The sequence below is a fragment of the Barbus barbus genome (assembly GCF_936440315.1).
Source record: "Barbus barbus genome assembly, chromosome: 15".
In the NCBI taxonomy this organism is placed as follows: Eukaryota; Metazoa; Chordata; class Actinopteri; order Cypriniformes; family Cyprinidae; genus Barbus; species Barbus barbus.
Window position 1 is genome coordinate 4,692,458 of NC_136743.1, and position 24,407 is coordinate 4,716,864.

The 24,407-nt window shown below is 36.3% G+C and overlaps 2 protein-coding genes and 1 pseudogene across 3 annotated transcripts; 1 reads left to right on the forward strand and 2 right to left on the reverse strand.

Annotated features, from left to right (window-relative positions):
* Positions 1-8,217: 8,217 nt before the first annotated feature.
* On the reverse strand, positions 8,218-9,572 carry LOC306880939 (annotated as a pseudogene). Its single transcript has 3 exons — positions 9,518-9,572; positions 8,746-8,977; positions 8,218-8,489 (listed from the first exon to the last, which is right to left on the reverse strand). The product of its transcript is annotated as an uncharacterized misc_RNA (transcript).
* A 938-nt stretch (positions 9,573-10,510) lies between these two features.
* LOC306880941 (CD48 antigen-like) lies at positions 10,511-13,290 on the reverse strand (the record flags this gene model as incomplete). The annotated part of the gene is made up of 5 exons (XM_079434743.1): positions 10,511-10,606; positions 10,693-10,733; positions 11,678-11,935; positions 12,047-12,349; positions 13,236-13,290. The coding sequence occupies 5 exons, from the start codon at positions 13,288-13,290 to the stop codon at positions 10,511-10,513; spliced, it is 753 nt and encodes a 250-aa protein (XP_079290869.1).
* A 1,878-nt stretch (positions 13,291-15,168) lies between these two features.
* LOC306881655 (splicing factor Cactin-like) lies at positions 15,169-24,112 on the forward strand. The gene is made up of 10 exons (XM_079435838.1): positions 15,169-15,677; positions 16,520-17,069; positions 17,173-17,268; positions 18,064-18,209; positions 18,291-18,453; positions 18,610-18,724; positions 20,588-20,780; positions 20,870-20,992; positions 21,786-22,135; positions 23,219-24,112. Exons 1-10 carry the CDS (start codon positions 15,361-15,363, stop codon positions 23,707-23,709), a joined length of 2,544 nt encoding a protein of 847 aa, XP_079291964.1. The 5' UTR covers positions 15,169-15,360; the 3' UTR covers positions 23,710-24,112.
* The last annotated feature ends 295 nt before the right edge of the window (positions 24,113-24,407 follow it).

Sequence of the window (24,407 nt, forward strand, 5' to 3'; positions counted from 1 at the left end):
TCCAAGGTTCTTATTTAGCACTGTGGCTAGATTAACAAATAAACAGACGCCACACGATCTAAATATAACCTCACAGTTTAATAGTAATGACTTTATGAATTTCTTTACTGATAAAATAGATAACATCAGAAATACAATATCAAATGTAGATTCTACTGCGTCTAATATTTCAGCTTCATTCATCGCACCCAAAGAAAAACTGCAGTGCTTTACAACTATAGGACAGGAAGAGCTAAATAAACTTATCACTGCATCTAAACCAACAACGTGTTTATTAGATCCTGTATCCTGTAAAGGGTCGTTACCTATAGCAGAAGAACCGCTTCTCAATATTATTAACTCATCGTTATCTTTAGGTCACGTCCCAAAACCATTCAAGGTGGCGGTTATTAAGCCTCTTATTAAGAAACCACAAATAGATTCAAATGAACTGGCAAATTACAGACCCATTTCAAATCTTCTGTTTATGTCTAAAATTTTAGAAAAAGTTGTGTCTGCTCAATTGTGCTCCTTCTTGCAAAAACAATTTCAGGTTTCAGGCCTCACCATAGCACAGAAACTGCACTTGTTAAAATTACAAATGACTTGCTTCTTGCTTCAGACCAAGGCTGCATCTCATTGCTAGTATTACTTGATCTTTGTGCTGCGTTCAACACTATAGACCATAGCACACTCATAGATCGATTACAAAACTATACTGGTATTCAAGGGCAGGCTTTAAGATGGTTTAGATCCTACCTGTCCGATCGCTACCACTTTGTTCATTTAAATGGGGAGTCATCTCAATTATCACCAGTAAAGTATGGAGTACCACAAGGATCTGTCCTAGGTCCTCTGCTATTTTCAATATACATGTTGCCCCTTGGTAATATTATTAGAAAATACGGGACTAGTTTGCATTGTTATGCTGATGATATATATGAGAACTATATACCTCAACAAGACCAGATTAAACTTCTCAACTATCTAAGCTAATAGATTGTGTAAAAAATGTAAAAGATTGGATGACCAATAATTTCCTCCTACTAAATTCAGATAAGACAGAGATATTACTTATTGGACCAAAAACAGTACACAGAATCTCTTGGATTACAATTTGCAACTAGACGGATGTACTGTTACGTCCTCTAAAGTCAAAAATCTGGGTGTTATATTAGACAGCAACTTGTCCTTTGAAATCATATTTCCCATGTTACAAAAATAGCATTCTTCAATCTTATAAACATTGCCAAGCTTCGAAACATGCTACCTGTTTCTGATATAGAAAACCTAGTTCATGCATTCATGACCTCTAGACTGGACTATTGTAATGCACTGCTAGCTGGTTGTCCTGCATCTTCAATAAACAAGCTACAGATAGTCCAAAATGCAGCGGCTAGAGTTCTTACCAGGTCAAGAAAATATGATCATATAACCCCAATTTTACAGTCTCTGCAATGGCTAACTATTAAGTTCTGTATCATTTACAAAATATTATTACTTGCCTATAAGGCCCTAAATGGTTTAGCTCCTGCGTACCTAACTCGTCTTCTACCACGCTACAATCCAACCCGCTCTCTAAGGTCGCAAAACTCTGGACTTTTGGTAGTACCTAGGATAGCAAAGTCCACTAAAGTAGGTAGAGCTTTTTCATATTTGGCTCCCAAACTCTGGAATAGCCTTCCTGATAACTTTCGGGGTTCAGACACATTCTCTCTGTTTAAATCTAGATTAAAGACATCTCTTTAGCCAAGCATTCACATAATGCATTTTATAATCTTGTACTGCAGTTATATCTGATCAAATGTACATTATTATTATTCTTTAGCTTGGGTTGAACAAATCATTTTTGCTTAGATGGAACAGCAGCTACGCTAATTATGTCTCTATTTGTTTCTCTATTTCTGATTAACATCCCGTGGTAACTAGGAATTACAGAAGCTTCGGTCTGGATCCAACCCTTAAATGATCTGAGATGACCGAACACCTGAGAAAAGATAATGCCAACCCCTCAGAGGACCTCAGAGGATACCAATGCTCAGACAACATACAGAATTCCCAAATTTTGCCAGAAGTTAAATATATTAAGGTTCTGCTATATATAAATATATTGTGGAAACTTAATTTCCTTTAGAGCTGCTTTGCAACGATTTGTATTGTAAAAAGCGCTATACAAATAAACTTGAACAGCTCTGGTGGACATCCCTGCAGTCAGCATGCCAATTGCACGCTCCCTCAAAACTTGCGACATCTGTGGCATTGTGCTGTGTGATAAAACTGCACATTTTAGAGTGGCCTTTTCTTGTGGCCAGCCTAAGGCACACCTGTGCAATAATCATGCTGTCTAATCAGCATCTTGATATGCCACACCTGTGAGGTGGATGGATAATCACGGCAAAGGAGAAGTGCTCACTAACACAGATTTAGACAGATTTGGGAACAATATTTGAGAGAAATAGGCCTTCTGTGTACATAGAAAAAGTCTTAGATCTTTGAGTTCAGCTCATGAAAAATGGGGGTAAAAACAAAAGTGTTGCGTTTATAATTTTGTTCAGTTTATCTCCCAGTCTTAATGCTGTAAAGCTGATATAAAGCCACTCAGCTTTATATCAAGCCGATGTAAAGCTGCTTTGACACAATTTGCATTGTTAAAAGTGCTATACAAATAATATTGACTTTACTTTTTTTCGCCGAGACACGTTTTTGGCACATTTCTTCATGTTGTCTTCATGAATGAAAAGTGAACCTTTTTACAGAAAACATCTTCTGACGCACGACTTCGGACACATCATCAGTGTTGTTTCCAGGAGTCACTGGGTGTTTCTGGTCTTACAACAGACACCCTCGTCTTGGCGATCCGACTGAGGCTGATCAGACCCCGGGCCTGTGTCCAAGTGGCATTCTACTGCCCCCACTGCTCTCCCCTCTTCAACCAGAGCCATCTGGAAGCTTTTTCTGCTGCCTCCACATTGTTACCTATGGCTCTTCTTCGGTTAGCACCTGTGGGGAAGTCGTGGTCTAATGGTTAGAGAGTCAGACTCGTAATCCAAAGGTTGCGCGTTCGAGTCTCAGGCCGTCAGGGATTGTAGGTGGGGGGAGTGAATGTCCGGCGCTCTCTCCACCCTCAATACCAGGACTGAGGTGCCCTTGAGCAAGGCACCGAACCCCCAACTGCTCCCAGGGCGCTGCAGCATAATTGGCTGCCCACTGCTCTGTGTGTGTGTTCACTGCTGTGTGTGTGTGCACGTTGGATGGGTTAAATGCAGAGCACGAATTCCGAGTATGGGTCACCATACTTGGCAGTACTTCACTTATGCCCAGCGTACCGTAGGCCTTGCTCAGGGAGTGGCTAGTAATATGAATTACACTGCACAGAGTTGAGAAATAATAAAGGCTATAAGATTTTAAAAATGTGTTCATGGCTCTGAAGGTAAGATATTGATTATCGAGAATACCATTACGACGTCATTTAAGAGATTAGCCTGACTGCCTAAACAGTTACGATAGTGTTTATTTGTCAGCATTTAAATGTACAGTTATGGGTTTTGGATTACAAGACTCTGCATATAAAATTATATGAAACTGTATGTTAATGCCGCTGTCATTATTTACGGTGTTGCAATTATTTTTTTTCTCGGATTCTGATAAGAATGAGGCAGGAGAGTTTCTATCTATATGTAGCACTGTGCTACTAGCACATATAAAATGAGCTTCACCGGAAGATCATGAGCTGGCTTATCTTTATTCGGAAGTTCTAAAAAGCGCTCTGTGCATATTACTACGGCTACAGGCAGGTGAGGTTTTTTTCAGGGTCAGAGCTAAACGCTGCAGGACATCTGCATTCCAGGACCGACGTTGCCTACCCCTGATGTAAACCAAGAACAGAGATTTGATTTGTGAGATAAAGACTAGTTATTGATGTTATTGATGACACTTTAACACCTCAACAAACTCCCGGCAGGTGTGGGATGGAATTAGGGCAATATCGGACTACAAGGGAAAAACATCTGCTTCTGTAAGTAGGGCTGCTACGCTATCAGAGGAATTAAATCTGTTTTATGCCCGTTTTGAGAGGGAGAACAAGGACACTTTGTTGCCCCAGCTGCCCTCCAACAACAACACTGCACCTGTCCTGAGGCTTCATGAATTGAGACTCTGCCTTAGTAACATCAACCCCACACTCTAAAAAAAAATCTGTCAAATTCACGGTAAAATACTGGCAGCTGTGGTTGCCAGAATTCTACCGTATAAAATACAGTAGCAACGTTTTAGGTTTTACGGTTTTAACTTATATTTACAGTTAAATACCGTAATTTCTTTAACTGATATAATATTAATATACCAACCTATTAAAGTACTGAAATCTGTTTTGTTCTTTTGAAATACACTGATAACCTCCAAATGCAGGTGATGATGAGAAACAGTTTTTTTTGAAAAACAAGAACAGTTTTTTCCCCCAGGCCGTATCCCACCTGAACAACACATAACACACCCCGGTACTGTACATCTGTAAATAACGCATCAAACCTTCATCTGTACATAGGACACATGCACATTCACAGTTCTGTCTATGGTCATGTCTCTTTTCTGTATATTTTTATTTTTATTACTATTGTTATCCTTAATTATTGTATATTCTCTTCATTAGTGTTCTTTATCACCTTAATTATATGTTGTCTGCAATATGTTTGTACTTTCTGTACTGGAAGCTCATAACACCAAGACAAATTCCTTGTGTGTGCAAACACACTTGGCAATAAAGCTCTTTCTGATTCTGATTCTGATTCTGAAAGTCACATGATGAACCAAAGCCCATCACAAGCAATTTTTAAACAATAGCATTTACAGAAAGTGCAGATGCAGTGTCATTCATACAAGCACTAAACACCATCATGGTGAGACTCCTTAAAATGAAATATGCTATAAACATTAATTTAACAACATTAGATGTAACATACAACCCTAATAAACATAACTGATAAGAAAAAACTAAGAAGAAACATAGTTATTTCAAAGAAAAAACGTCAAATTCAAACAGAATTTGAAATGGAACGCAGGGAATTCTGGGAACATCAGTTTACGGTTTTTCCCTGTACATTTTACAGGAAGTTTCCGTTAACCATGTAACAGGTTTTTACCGTAGCATTTTCACAGTTTTTTACCATTAAATCACGATCATTTTTTACAGTGCAGGAAGGCATCTGGTCCAGACGGAGTGCTGGGCCGGGTGCTAAAGGACTGTGCGGCCGAGCTGGCAGAGGTCTTCACAACCATATTCAACATGTTGCTGTCCAAGTCATGGGTCCCATGTCATGTTTCAAAGCAGCCACAATCGTTCCTATCCCCAAAATAGCTAATGTCACATGCTTAAATGACTACAGGCCTGTGGCACTCACACCTATCCCTGCCAAGTGTCTGGGACGGCAGGTCATGAAACACATAAAAAAGGCTTTACCACCTGCTCTAGGCCAGTACCAGTTTGCATACCGCGAGAGCAGATCAGCGGAGGATGCCATTGCTATTGTGCTTCACATACTTCTGGAACACCTGGAGCACAAAAACACCTACGCTAGGCTGCTTTTCATTGACTTCAAAGAATCAATAGAAGAAAATGCACTCTACAAAACTCATTTTAAAAACTATAGAATTAAAGAAATGAAGAAGATTATTATTTGTTTGAAAAAAAAAAAAAGTTTGTAGTTTTTTTTTTCTTTTTGACATCAGACACAAACCTATAGGAAATGCATGGTCATAACAGGTCACTAAAAACAGAAAAATCTTTTCAAAGATATATTTTTTTCTATTATTATTATTAATTGTATATATTGAACAATTAACATTCAAAAGTATAACAAAATGTTACAAAAGTGTATCACAATTTTTTTTTTTTTTTACAAACAAAAAATAAACAGATACAGATCAAAACAGATTATAACAACAAAACTAGATATAGCTTTGATATAAACAATATACAAAGATCTTGGAAAAATAACCAAAAAACTAAACATTAAGCCAGGGGAAATATATAAATTACAATAAATTAAATTTGAGAAAAAAAAAAAAAAAAAAACTAAATCCCACCTTCCCAACAGCTATTATAAAGAAGAATAAATATTATAATTTGAGCACAGCGTATGAGATTTTAAGGCTTTGACATTGCTGGAAGAGGAAATAGTATCCAGATAACATTTCAGGTCTTTACAAAAAATAGAAAATAGAGGTTTAACAAACAAAAATTGACATTTATGTATAAAAAATTTTGCTAGGAAAATAAATAGATTTATTAAAAAATATTTGTCTTTTACATTCTTAAAAGAATGTAAAAGACAAATATTGACATACAGACTCATCTTCCACTCCTCAAGGAGCAGAGGGGATCCATCGCAGGAAACATTTTTTTAAGATAAAGTTTTACAGGGTAAAAGATATCTCTTTAACTCTTTAATAATTAAATATTTGGACCACACTTACTTCATCTTCTTCTTCTTCTTTCTGGGGGTAGTCGTGGTCTAATGGATAGAGAGTCAGACTGGCTGCCCACTGCTCCGAGTGTGTGTTCACTGCTGTGTGTATGTTCATGGTGTGTGTGTGTTCACTACTGTTTGTGTGTGTGTGTGTGTGTGTGTTCACTGCTGTGTGTATGTTCATGGTGTGTGTGTGTTCACTACTGTTTGTGTGTGTGTGTGTGTGTGTGTGTTCACTGCTGTGTGTTTGTATGTTCACGGTGTGTGTGTTCACTGCTGTGTATGTGTGTGCTCATGGTGTGTGTGTGTTCAGTATTGTTTGTGTGTGTGTTCACGGTGTGTGTGTGTTCATGGTGTGTGTGTGTTCACTACTGTTTGTGTGTGTGTGTGTGTGTGTTCACGGTGTGTGTGTGTTCACTGCTGTGTGTGTGTTCACGGTGTGTGTGTTCACTGCTGTCTGTGTGTGTGTTCACGGTGTGTGTGTGTTCACTACTGTTTGTGTGTGTGTTCACGGTGTGTGTGTGTTCACTGCTGTCTGTGTGTGTGTTCACGGTGTGTGTGTGTTCACTACTGTTTGTGTGTGTGTTCACGGTGTGTGTGTGTTCACGGTGTGTGTGTGTTCACGGTGTGTGTGTGTTCACTGCTGTCTTTCCATTCCTGAGAGAGGGACTGGACAAAAAGCAAATATTTCCTATTGCTTTTTCACAGGGATGTGTTCAAGAAATACAAAAAGTTAAGTTAAATACAAGAATTAACTGAGTTTTTTAAAAAGTGCAATTACTCCACCGGGGACGGCATCAAATCACTTTGGCAAAGTCAGGAGGGGTGACATGTATACCATATTTAGTTAAGAATAGGAAAGCAAGAGACCATTTGAATTTAGAAGTTGAGAAACCAAAAGAATATTATTATTAAACCAATCTGAAAAAAATAAGTTTTATTTTTGTATCGAATGTCTTGATTATTCCAAATAAAATACCTGTGGGGACTAAAATTGTTTGTAAATTAAGTGCCAGGCCAAAAGCAAGTTTGATAATTTGATGGGCAATTTAGAAAAATTATAATTACATACCAACAGAAAGGGGAGACCACCAACTTTAGAAAAAATATAACTGGGAATAATGTTCAATATGGATTCAGAATCATTCAAAAATTGCCTCAACCAATTTATCTTAAATGTATTATTTAAAAAAGCAAAATGTAGAAAAATAAGACCCCCCAAGTGCATCATAATTTTAACAAAAGTTCAAATTAAAAAGACGAAGAAACAAGGCGTCAACATTTCGCCTCAAAAATACCCCCCCCCCCCCCCCCCCCCCATATAAATAATTATGGATTACAAAATTATAATAGCCTATTTAAAAAAAAAAAAGTTAGCTAATGCTTACTGGCTAGCTAACTAGCTACCTGATGCTAACTTAAAGTAATTTTTAAATATAAAGTCAAATATCAAATATTTTGATTCAACCAACTAGGTAGAATATGTCTGTTGGAAAAACAAAGGATTTGATGTTCAGAACAAAATAACTACAGTAATTGACCATTGCCCTCTGGGGGCGTTTTACTCCACCTGGCTGGGGGTGTTTTAATGTCATTCTGAAAATATTATCATATTTTTATTAAATAACACGTACTCCCTATCTACAGGAATTCTGCAGGAATTGCAGTAATAAGAGGAATCATAACACTTAGTCTAGTAAGTTTACAATCTCTTAATAAGTCATCAGAAAATGCAGCCTGTGTAAACCAAGAAGATAAAGTCTAGTTATTGATTTTAAAACAGATATTTACTGTCACAGAACTGTTTGATGTTTATTCTGTCTTGTTTCCAGCTGATATTGTTGCTATGGTTACAGATGATGGATTCCTCACTGCAGTCCAGTATGAGAGTGTTGATCTGTGATGTCACTTCCTCTGGAGAACATCTGTTGTTCTGATAGGTGGAGTTAATCATGAGCTCATGAGCTCTGCATGTGAAGTTCACAGTACAGGAGTCACTGCTGAACCAGTTTGAGTTCACAGTCAGGACAGGAGCCTCCACAGCATCTGAAACACACATTTACTCCAAGATCACAATCACATTCACAGCAGTGATACAGTAGACATTCACATCTACAGTAAACACAACAATTATGAACATACAGGAATATTAAATGAGCAACATTTTTGGGGGGCAGTTTTTGCAGAAGCGGATCCTGAAAATTAAGACAATGTTTTTAAATGTGCACATTATAAGTAAATCAAACAAACAAACAACAACAAAAAAAAAACATAAATCATGCTTATGTATTGTCTTTAATACAGGTCTTCTGCATGTTCTTCAGTGTCAGAGAGAAGGTTGCATCATTGAAATCCACTCTGTCCTTGTAGGAAGAGTGAAGTCTTACTTCTTTAGTTATATGAAAACATTTAACTATATTCTCTGATTTATCATTTCTCCAGGATAAAAGATCAAACTGGTAGTTGTTGTGTCTGTATATCCAGTTGAAGAGAAGCTCGTGTCTGAACAAACACAGAGATCTCAGCACTGAACCCTGAGGAGAGAGAAACACACAGTCAGTTCAGAACATTTTACACCTCAATCTTACTTTAGTTCATGTTAAGTAGACATGTTGAATAAGATACATAACTACAGCAGACTAAATGTTATGGCTTTTTACAAACGTCATAATAGATAAAACATTAGAAAATGACAAAACAGCATTACAAAATGTCAATTATTGTTTTTTTGTTTTTAACTGTGTTAGTGATAAGGAGAAGAATAAAGGATGCAAGCATATCTACTTCCATTGCAGCAAACATCAATACAGCTGATGTTGTATTTTTGAAACAGGAAGTTGAATATCTGTGCAAAGACATTCAAGTCTCTTCGTAAATGTCACAGAGTCAGAGGAGAATCACGGTTTCACTCTGACAAAGATTTCTCTGTTTCACTCTGACTCTATTTCTGTCAGAGCAAAAGCTTCCTGGACAGAATTCTTTTGCAGCCAGGCTTTATACAAACCTCATTATAGATAAAGCACTAGAAATGAACAAAACATAGGCTTAGAATTCAGAATTTCAATTTTCATTACTTTTGTTAATGATGAGGAGCAGAATGAATGATGCAAGATGATGATCTACTGCCATTTTAACAAACATCAAGATGGCTGATGTTGTATTCTTAAAACAGGAAGTTAAATATCTGTGTAATGACACTCAGACAGCCTCTTTATAGCTCTCCCACCACAACAAGCTCAGTTTAGTGTTCATCATGATCCTCTTCTGGACAATTATTAGTTTTCATGCTAACAAAACCATACATAATAAACAGGCGAATAAGTGAATGTGGTGTTTAGTGCTTCATATTAACAAGTTACATTGAGAAAGTCTTTTTATAACGATCAGATGAGAAAAATCACATGGTTCTTTGAGAAACTGCTCCTGCAGATAAGACTAGAAACAAAAAATAAAATAAAAAATACATTATTTGAAACAGTCAAAGAAAACATTCCAGCATCCAACAATAAACCAAACAGACTGGACAAACACAACATACAAGCATACTGTGAAAAGTACTGGTTATAGTAATGCTTGTAAAATAAAGATTTAGCACAGATGGGATTCATTTATTAAGGTCCACACCAATGGCTCTATAGCGTGACCTTGTTAGCCCCTGCTAGTAGATGTTGTAACTACACCATATAACTGCAAAAAAAAAAAAAAAAAAGTTGACGGCCATTCAAAGAGACCGGTTAACAAGAGAGTAAAGATTGCATGAATTCTTCAGGTATTATAGAGCTAATAAGAGAACAAGTTTATTAAAGTATTACAAAATATAACGTACTTATCCATGGGGGATAAGTTTTTAATAATACATTTAAGAAACACCTGGCCGAGTAAGGCAAATTCAAACATCATAAAAACAGTAGGATTACATAACAAAAGCAGTCTGCAGTAACTGACTGAAGAGTGCTTGTATATTTTTCAAAAGTGCCATAAAGACAGCTAGTTAAATTAAGACTGGGAGCTCTGTTGGTGAGTCCAGTTAATCATCAAGGTGTTTTTAACTTGGTTAAGTCTGATCTTCAGCAGTGATGGGCAGATGAAAGTGTTTGGTTTCGTCCTACTGTACAGTAAGTAACGGTGGTCCATGTATCTCCTGTCATCTTCTGAATCAGAGTCTGAAGAGAAATAAAACAAACCATCACAGAATGTCAAGTTATCTGATGTCTGCTGGAATAGAGATGAACGGTCATTTGAATCTCACCTCAACATCATCATAGTCTGTATCATCAGCCTGTTTGACATCTGAGAGATCAGAATATTAGTTTACTACCGGTCGTGTGGAAATGTGTTTGTTTGCATTTGATTCTTGTCAGATTTTAGGCTTAAAATGGGGAGATTTCTCTCATGTAACACAGAATGACAGCCTATAATTTTAATATTGATCAGTATTCTGGATGCACTAGACTGCTCTTACTAGTATAAACAAACAAATTAGACTGTGTTGATTTTGTTTTATCTGTAGAATTTCATATAGAGTTTAAAAAACCTATTTCTCTCAACATAAAGCATGTTATAAATAAAATATCTCTGAAATTTGAAGTAATGAGTTGAGTATTTATTGCTAACAACTAAGATTTATTGCAGTCAGAACAAGCAAATATTTGACAATAAATCTTTTTTAAAACAAGAATTTTGTGCTTTTTGTAGAATTGGAAGGAGTCTTTATGTTGTGCTCAGAAAGAAAATAGACATAATGATGTATCTGTATTTAATATCCCATTGACCAAACAAATTTAGGATGTGTTTTGTTATTGTTTATTCCTCAAAATAAACCTTGTAGCTAATTGTACCCTATAGTTTCATATTCCTACATCCTTTTGGCACCAAAGAAACTATTTCAGGTATAAATATGAGATCAGTTTTTCAGTATTTGTGAGATGGACATACCTGTTTTATTTTTACAGCAACAGTAAAGGATTAAACCAGCAAACACCATCACTCCCACAACAACACACACAATAAGAAGCACAAACATGTAGGAGTCTGCCGTTTGTTGGCTGACATTCTCTGGAAAGTAAAAGATAAATAACTCCAATAATCAAGTTTATTCATATTTAACTTTACAGTCACTATTACAAAAGTTAAACAATTATCATTAAAAAAATCATTAGAGAAAATGCAGCTTGTAATGTGTAAACTAAGAACAGATCTAAAGACTAGTTATTGATGTTGAAACAGACATTTACCTTCACAGAGCTGTGTGATGTTTATTCTGTCTTGTTTCCAGCTGACAGGGTTGCTATGGTTACAGATGATGGATTCCTCACTGCAGTCCAGGATGAGATTGTGGATCTCAAGTGATGCCACTTCCTCTGGAGAACATCTGTTGTTCTGATAGGTGGAGTTAATCATGAGCTCATGAGCTCTGCATGTGAAGTTCACAGTACAGGAGTCACTGCTGAACCAGTTTGAGTTCACAGTCAGGACAGGAGCCTCCACAGCATCTGAAACACACATTTACTCCAAGATCACAATCACATGCACATCTAAGCACAACACAAATGATAAACTTTTATGCAGGAACACATTCAATTTCACAAAGAAATCAGACTCACCTATAACAGATACTCTGTATGTGACAAAATCTTTGTTCGTTAATCCACTTATTCTTGCTGTGTAGAGTCCACTGTCTGTCTTCTGCATGTTCTTCAGTGTCAGAGAGAAGGTTTTAGCATTGAAATCCACTCTGTCCTTGTAGGAAGGGTGAAGTCTTACTTCTTTAGTTATATGAAAATATTTAACTATATTCTCTGACTTATCATTACTCCAGGATAAATCGTCAAACTCTGGTACTTGTTGTGTCTGTAGTTGAAGAGAAGCTCCTGTCTGAACAAACACAGAGATCTCAGCACTGAACCCTGAGGAGAGAGAAACACACAGTCAGTTCAGAACATTTTACACCTCCATCTTACTTACTTCATGTCATAAAACTTACCTGTATACACACCATTTGGAAAAAGTAAATAAATCATAGGGGTTCATAAGTAATAAAATCATTTTTCCTCTTAATAATCCTGGTGATATGTGAAAAATAATGTTCCCTTTTTCAGAAAAGCATGAAACTTGGTGCACTTGTATAGTTTGCGGCCCTACATATTTCAGAAATGGAACTGTTTAATGTTCTGCCATAACCAAATTATGTATTTTGCATAATTTCTCCTGAACATGATAAGACAGAAAAGGTGATGTCTAAACCTATGTTTTGATGGTCAAGGATTGCAATGATACAACAAGATAAACAGTGAACAGCTAATGGTGAAATCGGCAATGTGAGAAGGAAATCACAGCATCTCACAGTATCACAGCATTTACAATAGTCCATATTATGGCTATTCATTTTTTCTTTCTTTGATTACTATTTTATTCAATAATACAGTAAAATATTGTTTTCAAGAATACAATCATGTATTTCAGAGATATATAAAAAAGTCTCGGGTAAATGTATTTTTCCTTACCTCTCAGGCAGTCAGCTATAGGCGGTAGTATGTTTCCAAATACATTCTTGCTCTTTCTCAACAAGGCCCTAATATGCTGTGATAACACACTCTGATTTTCTTCTCACATTGCTGATTTCAACCATTAACTGTTCACCTGAACAGTTTATGTTGTTTTATATATCGTATCATTGTAATCCCTGACCTAATTGCTTTTTTCAGATATAACACAAATTATACATCACTAGAAAATGACAAAACATAATATTAGAAATTTCAATTATTGTGTAAATAGTTATTAATTTATTACCTGTGCTAGAGATAAGGAAAAGGATGAAGGATGCAAACAGATGATCTACATCCATCGTAGCAAACATCAAGATGGCAGATGCTGGATTCTTAAAACAGTCAAGTCACCTTTTTTTATATAGCGCTTTTTACAATGCAAATTGTGTCAAAGCACTGCACAATATCAAAAAAAGGAAAATAATGTTTAAATAAGTTTAAATAGTGTCTTTGCAATCAGGTCGACGATATCGCTGGAAATGAAGCGTCCCAAACTAAACAAGCCAGAGGCGACAGCGGCAAGGAACCAAAACTCCTTCGGTGACAGAATGGAGAAAAAAAACAACACAAAAACCAACAGGAAGTTGAATATGTGTGCAATAAAACAGAGGAGCCTCTTTATAACTCTCCCACCACTGAGAGCTCAGTTCAACATTTGTTTAACAGTAAGAAAAGGAGAGTCGCTGTTTTACTCTGTCCCTTGACAAACCTCATAAAATGTAATCCAGAAAACAGACCCTCAGAAGTATATAAACTTCCATTGGTTTATATGAAGCTAATTACTAAATATATTTTAATTGTTTATCCAAATTAGGACACACACACACACACACACACACAATGGTGTGTAATGACTGCTGACAAGACTGAAAGCAAATGAAAACAGAAGGGAGAACTGATCACCATGCAGTCTCATCACGTGTTTGTGGTTTGAAGTGCTGCAGTACGTCAAACATTATTTGCACACATCACCAAAGACATTATTTATGGGGAGGGATTTGTCTCAACAAAGTAATAGCATTAAAAGTACTATGGAAAAAAGTCACAATCATTCTTATACAGAGTTCTTTTGCAACAGTGAGTGATAATGAAGTAGCCTTCATAGAATATATTATAAAAACATTGTGTCAATCAATAAAAAAAAACTGTTAAAATATACAAAACTAAATAATAATAATAAAAAGTTAAATAAATAAATTATAACAAAACAAATCAATTACTATTTTGGCACGGCCATTACCCTAAATTATTGTGGAAAAATCTTTCCTTATTTGTTATTGAGAATATTGATAAAGATTTTTCTTTACTTTGGAAAAATATTTTCTTTGGTTTTATTAATTCAAAAAAAGTGCATTTACAGAAAAACTAATTGTACTTAATCTCCTTATTTTGTTAACAATATTTTATATACATAAGTGCATCATAATATTTTTTGTTTTCTTTTTTTATTAAAAAAAAAAAAAAAACACATTTACAGCTCAAAACAGATTATAACAAAACTAGATATAGCTTTGATATAAACAATACACAAAGATCTTGAAAAATAACCAAATAACAAAACATTAAGCCAGGGGAAGTATATAAATTAAATTTGAGAAAAAAACAAAACTAAATCCCACCTTCCCAACAGCTATTATAAAGAAGAATAAATATTATAATTTGAGCACAGCGTATGAGATTTTAAGGCTTTGACATTGCTGGAAGAGGAAATAATATCCAGATAACATTTCAGGTCTTTACAAAAAATAGAAAATAGAGGTTTAACAAACAAAAATTTACATTTATGTATAAACAATTTAGCTAGGAAAATAAATATATCGTGATTATTGCAAATAAAATACCTGCGGGGATTCAAATGTGTGTAAATTAAGCACCTGCTTAAGCAAGTTTGATAATTTGATGGGCAATTTAGAAAAATTATAATTACATACCAACAGAAAGAGGAGACCACCAACTTTAGAAAAAATATAACTGGGGATAATGTTAAATATGGATTCAGAATCATTCAAAAATTGCCTCAACCAATTTATCTTAAATGTATTATTTAAAAAAGCAAAATCTAGAAAAATAAGACCCCCCAAGTGCAATTTTGTATAATTTTACCAAAAGTTCAAATTAAAAAGACGAACATTTCGCCTCAAAAAGGACCTCAATGTGAAGCCCTATATTTTGCCTGTTAGAAATGATACGAATATTTGTGTAAAGCTCGAATACTAATGAACTGTGTATTTTCTCAATATAAATTTAAAATAGCCATATTTCTTCATCTTAAGTATCATCATATTTATGGCATGATGTGAGAGACGTAAATATTGCACACATTGTAAACTACCTATTTACGCGACGCAGCGCAGTCAGGACCTGAAAACATGGGATCGAAGAAGCATCGTAGGAGCCGATCGCGGTCCCCCTCTCCAGAAAGATCCCGTAGATTTGTCCGTTTGGGCTCGCCCGAGGACAGACACGGTCGGAACCGCTCGCCCGAGGACAGACACTGTCGGAACCGCTCTCCCGTGAAAGGTTCTCGCAGACGAGGGCGGTCTGACAGCGACGGCTCCAGGAGCAGCGGAGGATCCGCAGGCCCGAGCCGACACCGAGGGAGAGAGTCCGGCCACTCCAGCGACTCTGACCGCGACCACAGAGACAGAGGAGCACGATCACACCGAAGATCGAAAGACAGAGACAGGTACTTAAAACAACAATCTACTAAAAACCAGACAATCCTGTAGGAGGGGATCAGTGGGAAAGTTTAGAGAAAAACAGTAAAAAAAAAAAAAGGCCTATGTATGAACGACTGAATCAGATTGAAATCAATGATTGAATAAAAGTTATATTAAAATAAACAGGCAAATAGGTTTGTTGTTCTGTTTTACATAATCTGAACTGTACAATGCTTTATATTTGCCTTGTTCTGTTCGCACTGTATTTGACTTTGATTTAACTACAATAAATATAATAATTGATTTTAAATACAGTAGTACAATATAGTACTATAGTAAAAAATAATGTAATTTAATAAGCAACAGTGCAAGTTTATTTATGAGGTACATTTCATACACAGTGGTATTTCTAGTGCTTTACAGAAAAAAGTTTCATAATAATAAAAATTAATAATAAAACATTTAAGAATAGAATAAATTATTAATTGTTGACGGCTCATTTCTTCATTTTAATACTAATACGCTTATTAATTTGAATACACCTAGTATAATTTAAGAAATACCAAATAGTTCATTTATTAATATGGTTGTTAATTAAAAAATAAATATTTTTTAAATAATATTTTACTTTAATATTTTCAAAGTGTAAATTAAGCCTTTATATAAGAAACTATATATATATATATATATATATATATATATATATATATATATATATATATATATATATATATATATATATCTTTTACATTTTAGGATGGAGGTCATTTGCATAAGGATGATCATATTTGGGAATCTGTGGCATCTAAAAGATTGAAAACGGCTGATTGTAAAAAATAACTTTAAAAAAATGTCTTTGTTGCTTAAGCTCTTCAGGTGATAACCACAACAATCAGAAGAAACATAAGACAAAGAAGAAACACAAGGATGAAAAGGGCAGCAGAAGGAGGAGTAGAAGTTCCTCACGTTCCAGCTCAGAGTCCAGCGTGGAGCGAAACAGAGCCAGAGATGGCAGGAGCAGCGAGAGAGAGCTCAGGAGACGACAGAGCAGGAGCTCCAGCCGAGAGACACAGAGGGAGAAAGACCGAGAGGGGAGGAGCAGAGAGAGGGATCAAGACAGACATAGACGCTCTGAATCCAGATCCTCCAGTTCCTCGAGCTCCTCCGCTGACTCTGATCAGGGAGGCAAGACGACACAGGGATCCTCCTCCCCCAAAGAAGACAAGAAGAAACAGAAGGAGATGTTGAAGGCCCTGGAGACCCCGGAAGAGAAGAGAACCAGACGTCTGGCTAAGAAAGAGGCCAAAGAGAGGAAGAAGAGGGAGAAGATGGGCTGGAGTGAAGAGTATATGGGCTACACCAATGCCGACAATCCGTTTGGAGATAACAACCTGCTTGGCACCTTCAAATGGCAGAAGGTGAGAGGGATGTTTTGGAGAGCAGAGTTCAAATAAGTGTTGATGTTTGATGGCAAATTCTGGTTAGTATTTCTCTTACTGTGAGTGTTTGTGTGTTTCTCAGGCTCTGCAGAAGAAGGGCATCGGGCACTTGTCAGAAAAAAATCTGAAGGAGAGAAATAAACACATCCAGGTGGAAAACCGCAGGGAATTGCAAAAGGTACCGAACATTTTTGAATCATGAGATGTTTTACAATTAGGAATTTAAGTGGATTTTGAAATTTAATTAAGAATCACTACAGAAAGAGATATTATATTTTTGAATCGTCAAGTGTTATGTCTTAATATTTTTCATGTATCAAGTATATATTTTCTAAAATAAAAATAATCCCTTCAACATACAAATCCCCTTAAAAATGTCATATTCTATAAAGTTCTTAACTAGTTTCAAGTTTTAATAACTAGTGAAATATATTTTTAAATATTATAACTTTTACTGTGTGTTTTTAGTGATAATATTTAAAATAGTTTGAATAGTCATTATTTATACTAATTTACACCAAAACATTATTGAATTGGGAATTTTTAAGGGGATTGTGAAATTAAATTACGAAATACTACAAAATTCAGAAAAATAGTGTTGAGAATTTGTTTTTGTTTTTTTTAAGGATTTTTAAATTAAGAATAGCTAAATAACTTAATAAATTACAAAATAAAAAAAATCTTTAGTTAACAGGAGGCACCATAAACTAATGTGATATTTTAAAGAATTTAATTTGTCATTAAACATACAGTGATGCTTATAAGGTCAGTAGTTCATGAACTTTGACAAGAACAAGAATATGACAAGATATGATTCAAACTTTCATTCATAACTGTTGATTAGGTTCTCTAATCAAATGTTCTCTCATACTGTAAATTGTACTATTTAAAATGTTTTTATGTCTAAATGCTGCAAACAAATTGCTTTTGGACAAACTGAAGTGAAGTAAAGGTGTGAGATGTGTGTGTTCAGGTGAAGCAGCTGCGTCTGGAGCGAGAGCGGGAGAAGTCCATGCGCGAGCAGGAGCTGGAGATGCTGCAGAGAGAGAAAGAGGCTGAACATTTCAAAACATGGGCAGAACAGGAGGACAACTTTCACCTGCATCAGGCCAAACTGAGGTCACGCTCTTCAGATGTGTAGTGTTTTCATACATGCATGTGATTGGACCATTTGTAACGTGTTTCTGTGATATGATGCAGGTCTAAGATCCGGATCCGTGACGGCCGAGCGAAGCCCATCGACCTGCTGGCTAAATACATCAGCGCTGAAGACGACGATCTGTCTGTGGAGATGCATGAACCGTACACCTTCCTCAACGGACTCACCGCCACAGACATGGACGACCTGCTGGAGGACATCAAGGTGTGCGATGAGAGAGAGATGAAAAATCATTTTACCACTCGATTGGGCTGCCAGTTCAGACATTTGTACACTAAATCGGATTAAAATATGAAGTAACAGTCATTTTTGCACAAGTTCAATGATGATTTTGATCTGGTTGTTTGTTTCTGGCTGCAGGTGTACATGGAGCTGGAGCAGGGCAAGAATGTGGATTTCTGGAGGGATATGACCACCATTACTGAGGATGAAATCAGTAAATTGCGCAAACTGGAGGCGTCAGGCAAAGGACCAGGTGACGTGATGACCTGCACTAATACAGTTACACTATCTATAGTTTACAGTTGAATCATTTCAGAGTAAATATTAAATGTTTAATTTGTTATTTTAAATTGTTTAAGATTATATATACAGTGCTATACAAACATTTTAGATAATTTATTTAAAGAAATCAATACCTATTTTCAGAATAGATGCATTAAATTGACAAAATAAATAAATACGTTTATAATCTCACATAAGATTTCTATTTCAAATAAATGCAGTTCTTTCGAACTTTATACTGATCAAAGAATCCTGAAAAAAAAGATCAGTTTCCACAAAAATATTAAGCAGGACAACGGTTTTCAACATTGATATTAATAATTACTTTTTTGAGCAGCAACTTAAAATGATTTCTGAAGTAACATGCGTAATGATGCTGAAAATTCAGCTTTGCATCACAGGAATAAATTATATTTTACACTATATTCACATAGAAAACAGTTATTTTAAATTGTAATAATATTTCACAATATTACTGTTTTTACTTTATTTTTGATCAAATAAATGCAGCCATAAGGCTTTTTAACTGTGGTGTATATTTTTATTTATTATACAGCAGTTTATGTATTATTGTTAGATTCAATGCAAATGTAATCTCTGAAAATGTTATATGGGGAATATATGAATATTATGCAACCCTAATGCATTATGCTATTTAGTATATTGTTGTATTTGATATACCGGATTAAAGGGCTAAAGCCTCTGATTCCCATCTATCACACTCATGAATGGTTCATAATCAGCAGATATATAGTTACCTTTCAGCTGAGTAGATATTAGCAGGAGCTTCCCCTCCTGGCTCAGCCGAGTTCGGACCTCTTGGGGCTCGAAACAATGTTTTATTCAGGTTCTGATAACTAGTTATTATTTATCACTCAGAGACTTGTTTAAAAAGGTTAACGAATCACCAATATAATGGCTTCGTTTGATTAAAAAACAACTCGTAAGCAAATAAAGAATCTTCACCATGAACGCCGGCCCCTTACATCCGTTGTATCAGCATTTTATAGCCTTGCATATCATTTGCATTAATCACATAAAACCTCCCATCATTTTCTCCTCTTCTCCCCCTGTCTGTGTTTGCCTCCTCTGCTCGTGCAGGCAGGAAATGTAACCTTTGCCATAGAAGCTACACAAGACAGCAAGCGTGCCTATGAAGGAAAATTGCAACACCTTATAAAAGATATGTGAATCTTCTATACACTTGTCTGAACCACCATATCACACCTCTAGCAGGTGCGATTAACACCTTAAGTCTCAGCTTCGACTAGAAATTCCATTCTGCACACAGGTTGCCAAATGCATCTCCTAGTTTCGACCGCTCTTTTACAAAGTAAGCAAAATAACCACAAAGCAATACCCGAGCTCTTAAAATATACAGCACATACTTTTAATATAGCATTTGACATTTATATGTCTATGATGGGAGTTTGAAGTTCTATCGTTTCCAAATCATTTGTAATTCAGCTGAAAAATCATACAACTTAAGTATTTCCCTCATTAACTTCATTCTTTTATTCATCAATTCTGGTTTCCTCATTAACCTCAGGATTGCTCTCATTTTGAAGAAGATCTTTTGGTCCTCCAGTTCTCTTCTAGGTCCATTTCCTTCGTTCCTTCTCCTGCATCTTGGCCTTCTTATCCTGGAGTCGCTGAAGTCCCTGTGCTAAAAGATCATTAAAATCAATTTCTATCTTACCTGACCGTTTCTTACTGCTCCCGGCAGGGGATTGATCAGGAAATCGCGTATCAGTTATGGCAGGAAACACTTCAGTATTTAAAGAAAGTCTAGTGCACAATCCCTCATCCATCTCTGTTTTTGGTGTCATGTCAGGTGACCGTCGTGAGGGCATAAACACATCCGTCAGCACAGATGTGCAGAGCGTGTTTAAAGGGAAGACGTACAGTCAGCTTCAGGCTCTTTATATGAACATCGAGAATAAGATCCAGGCCGGAGGCTCCAATCTGGACATCGGTTACTGGGAGAGTCTCCTGCAGCAGGTGCGGGTCTACATGGCACGAGCCAGGTGCGTATCAGACCACAACTGTCACGGGACTCTGGGGGTTTTTAGAGTTCAGTGATGTCTTACCTTATGGGTCTGTGTGTGTTGTGAAGGCTGAGAGAGCGGCATCAGGACGTCCTGCGGCAGAAGCTGTATAAACTCAAGCAGGAACAGGGTGTGGAGAGTGAACCGCTTTTCCCCATCATCAAAGAAGAGCCGGAGAATGAGCGGCCCATGTGAGTGACTTCACTTCCATCTGACCATTCACTTATTTTTTCCATTTATTTATTTTTATAACTATAAATAACTATTTTTTTCTAAGATGGAAAAACAATTAACTGCACAGTCTAAATATAATTTAAATTAAATTTTAATATTTAATTTGAATTTATTTTTTTTTGTTCTAAAAGGTCTCAAATTCCTAGTTATTCTTGAAATGTAACTAAAATATTTTTTTACAAAATTAAATAAATTATAATTATAACTTTATAATTTCCGAATCTAAATGATAACTATCACTTCCGTTCCGAATCGAAATGTTGATTTAGCTCATAAATGCTAAATTACTATATTTCTGTGATCTAAATTAACTGAACACAACCTTAAACATGCAACTTGGTGTGGTTTTGTAACAAAGTAGTATACAACCATTTGAAATGATAATTGTTGCATTCAGGTTTTTTTTGTTTAAAGCATGCATATACAATACATATTTCCTACTAAGCAGTAATGCTAATATTTGAGTGATTCCATGGTGATAGGAAATCTGCAAGTATCAGAATATTTTATTATAGTATTTTTAATATGTATTTAGGCCTGGAAGCATCATGGAAATTTGATAATTGTATCTAGATACTCAGCTCTAATAACTCAAGACTTCTAAACTAATTATAAAATAGATTATTGCCTAAAACTGCACTATAAAATATATAATATTTCAAAATGACCTGATCACAAATTACTTGATTCAATTAAAAGAATTACATTTGAAACATGCCCAATTTGTGATTTGTCCATTTTGTTTTCCAGTATCCCTACAGATGAGGAGCCGGGCAGCTCTCAGCAAGGTGACGTTAGAGACAGACGGACCAAGAGGCTGGATGGAGAAGAGGGTGAGCGGTCTGGAAGGAGCAGTCCTCAGGAGAGGAAGGGAGGAGAGGGAGATGAAGGAGGAGGAGAGGAGGGAGGGAAAGATGAAGCACCGGAGGCCGTGTTAACAGAGGAGGATTTGATCCAGCAGAGTCAGGCGGAGTACGACTCCGGCCGCTACAGTCCCACGCTCCTCCAGCCCTCAGAGTTACCTCTGGACGCGCACCTCATCAACGTGGAGGAGGACCTGCAGAGACTCCTGCTGGCCCGGAGACAGCTGCAGGTGACCGGTGCGTATCGCTCTGCTGCTTCATATACCATAGTCAAATTACACACACCACATGCTTCAAGATTTCAGTAACAGAAGTGCAGCAGGAAAAAAGGTCAAATATGAACTTGGAAAGTTGAAAAGAATGTGCACTTTTCATTGTTTTAAATTTTTATAATGTATAGAAATATTTAGTTTTTAAATTGCCACCCTGTTCTGTCTCTATACTCCATTTCCTACTTGTGTACCAAAAAAAAAATTAATTAGTTTACCAATTTTTTTTTTTTTTACAATTTTCCTGCATACTTGGTGCAAATAAGGCAAAAATAGAATGTAATTTCAACATTGGCCATAGGGAGGCGCAATCATTTTTTCCCTCCCTTTTGTAACTCACCATGCTGCATCAAGGGGATGAAAGCTTAGGAAATAGACTCAGGCATGCACTTAAATTCATCTAAAGGGTAAAAGAGTTTGTGGATAGAAAAATGTTGAAAATGCGGGGGTTACAAACAGCAGAAATACAGGAAATTGACTCAAGGAGGCACTGAAATTCACCTTAAACACATTTAATGCTTCCATTCTAATGGACTGATGGTTACAAAATAACGTTTAACTTGAGATATTTTCAGGTTTCCATCTAAAGTTGTGAATTTAACTTGGAATATCGCAGAAAACATTTGCGAATAAAGCACTGTTTCCATCCCATGCAATATGATTGGTTCACTGGTTAGTCCAGTTATCCAATCACATAATCTATTGAGGCAAAATCAAGTCTTTTGTTGCGTATCAAGAACGTTTCCATTGTAGTTTATGCACTATAATTTAAATTCAATCCATCCATACATAGATGAAAACCAAGTTTTAAAAAATGCGGCAAAGTGAATATGTTCAACACCCCTAAAGTTGTTTCATAGACCTGTAATTACAGAAAACCAATCAACATCATGTCAGCCAACTGGAAATTAAGAATTCAGTAATCTTGAAGTATGTCAACTGTAAAAATTCTTTAGTGTTAGGAACATAAAACTATTTTATCGTTCACATTTGTAAACATCTGTAAAGTTTCACTCATGCTAATGCTAACTTGTACTGTCTTTTTGAACAGGTGATGCAAATGAAAGCGCTGAAGATGCATTCGTGCGTCTCGCTAAAGAGGGCATGGGCAACGACGAGGCCCAGTTTAGCGTTGAAATGCCTTTGACTGGAAAAATGTACCTGTGGGCCGACAAATACCGTCCACGTAAGCCACGCTTCTTCAACCGCGTCCACACCGGCTTCGAGTGGAACAAATACAACCAGACGCATTATGACTTCGACAACCCGCCGCCCAAAATCGTCCAGGGCTACAAGTTCAACATCTTCTACCCTGATCTCATCGACAAGCGCTCGACTCCGCAGTACTTCCTCGAGCCCTGTCCCGACAACAAAGACTTTGGAATACTGCGCTTCCACGCCGGCCCGCCGTACGAGGACATCGCATTTAAGATCGTGAACCGTGAATGGGAGTATTCCCATCGCCATGGCTTCCGCTGCCAGTTCGCCAATGGAATCTTTCAGCTGTGGTTCCACTTTAAACGATATCGATACAGGCGATGAAGAGGATGAGGTTTGTATTAGCAAAGTGTTGATTACCGGGAACACTGAACGTTTGTCTTCAAATGCTGTAAAATTGGTGTAAATCTAGAAAACGTAATACGATCTGTTTATTGATGACATTAGCGTCTTCCGTTAGTGGAAAAACAGGTTTTCAACAGAATAGACCAAAATATGTGATTTTGTCCTTGTTGAAAATCCTGTTTTGTACATTTTCCGATTTGCAGGCACTTGGCTTGCATTCGATTCCCTTTTTTTTTTTTTTTTTTTTACATGTTTGTTGGTTGAGCTTGAAAATGCTATTCTTGTACTATTTGTTTTTGAGATGATACATTAAAGGTTTACTCATTTTTAATTGTTTAACGTCGTCATTCGTGCAAATTAAAAAAATAAATTTTGCACCTTGACGTTTAGTTTGTTGTTCATTGGAAGAAGCTATTTAAAAAAGACAGCATTTTAGGTGCATTGATAGCATTACATTTAAAAAACACGTAACAAGCTGCATTAAACTTTGAGTCTAAGATGCAGTCATTCGACACTTGTCTTGGCATCCTGAAGATACAGGAAGTTCATTCTTGTCCATGTGGAATTGCCTTTAAAGGCAACATACTTGGATTGAAGCAACAACCACTGCAGGTTTTAACAAGACAGCACGTCTCATATTTGCCCCTAAACAGGAACACAACCATTGCAAATGTCCA

Coding starts and splice junctions, on each gene's coding strand:
- LOC306881655 (XM_079435838.1), top strand. CDS start 15,361: ATGGGATCGAAGAAGCATCGTAGGAGCCGATCGCGGTCCCCCTCTCCA. Junction 18,725..20,587: donor GGCGTCAGGCAAAGGACCAG/GTGACGTGATGA, acceptor GTGTCATGTCAG/GTGACCGTCGTGAGGGCATA. Junction 22,136..23,218: donor GAGACAGCTGCAGGTGACCG/GTGCGTATCGCT, acceptor CTTTTTGAACAG/GTGATGCAAATGAAAGCGCT.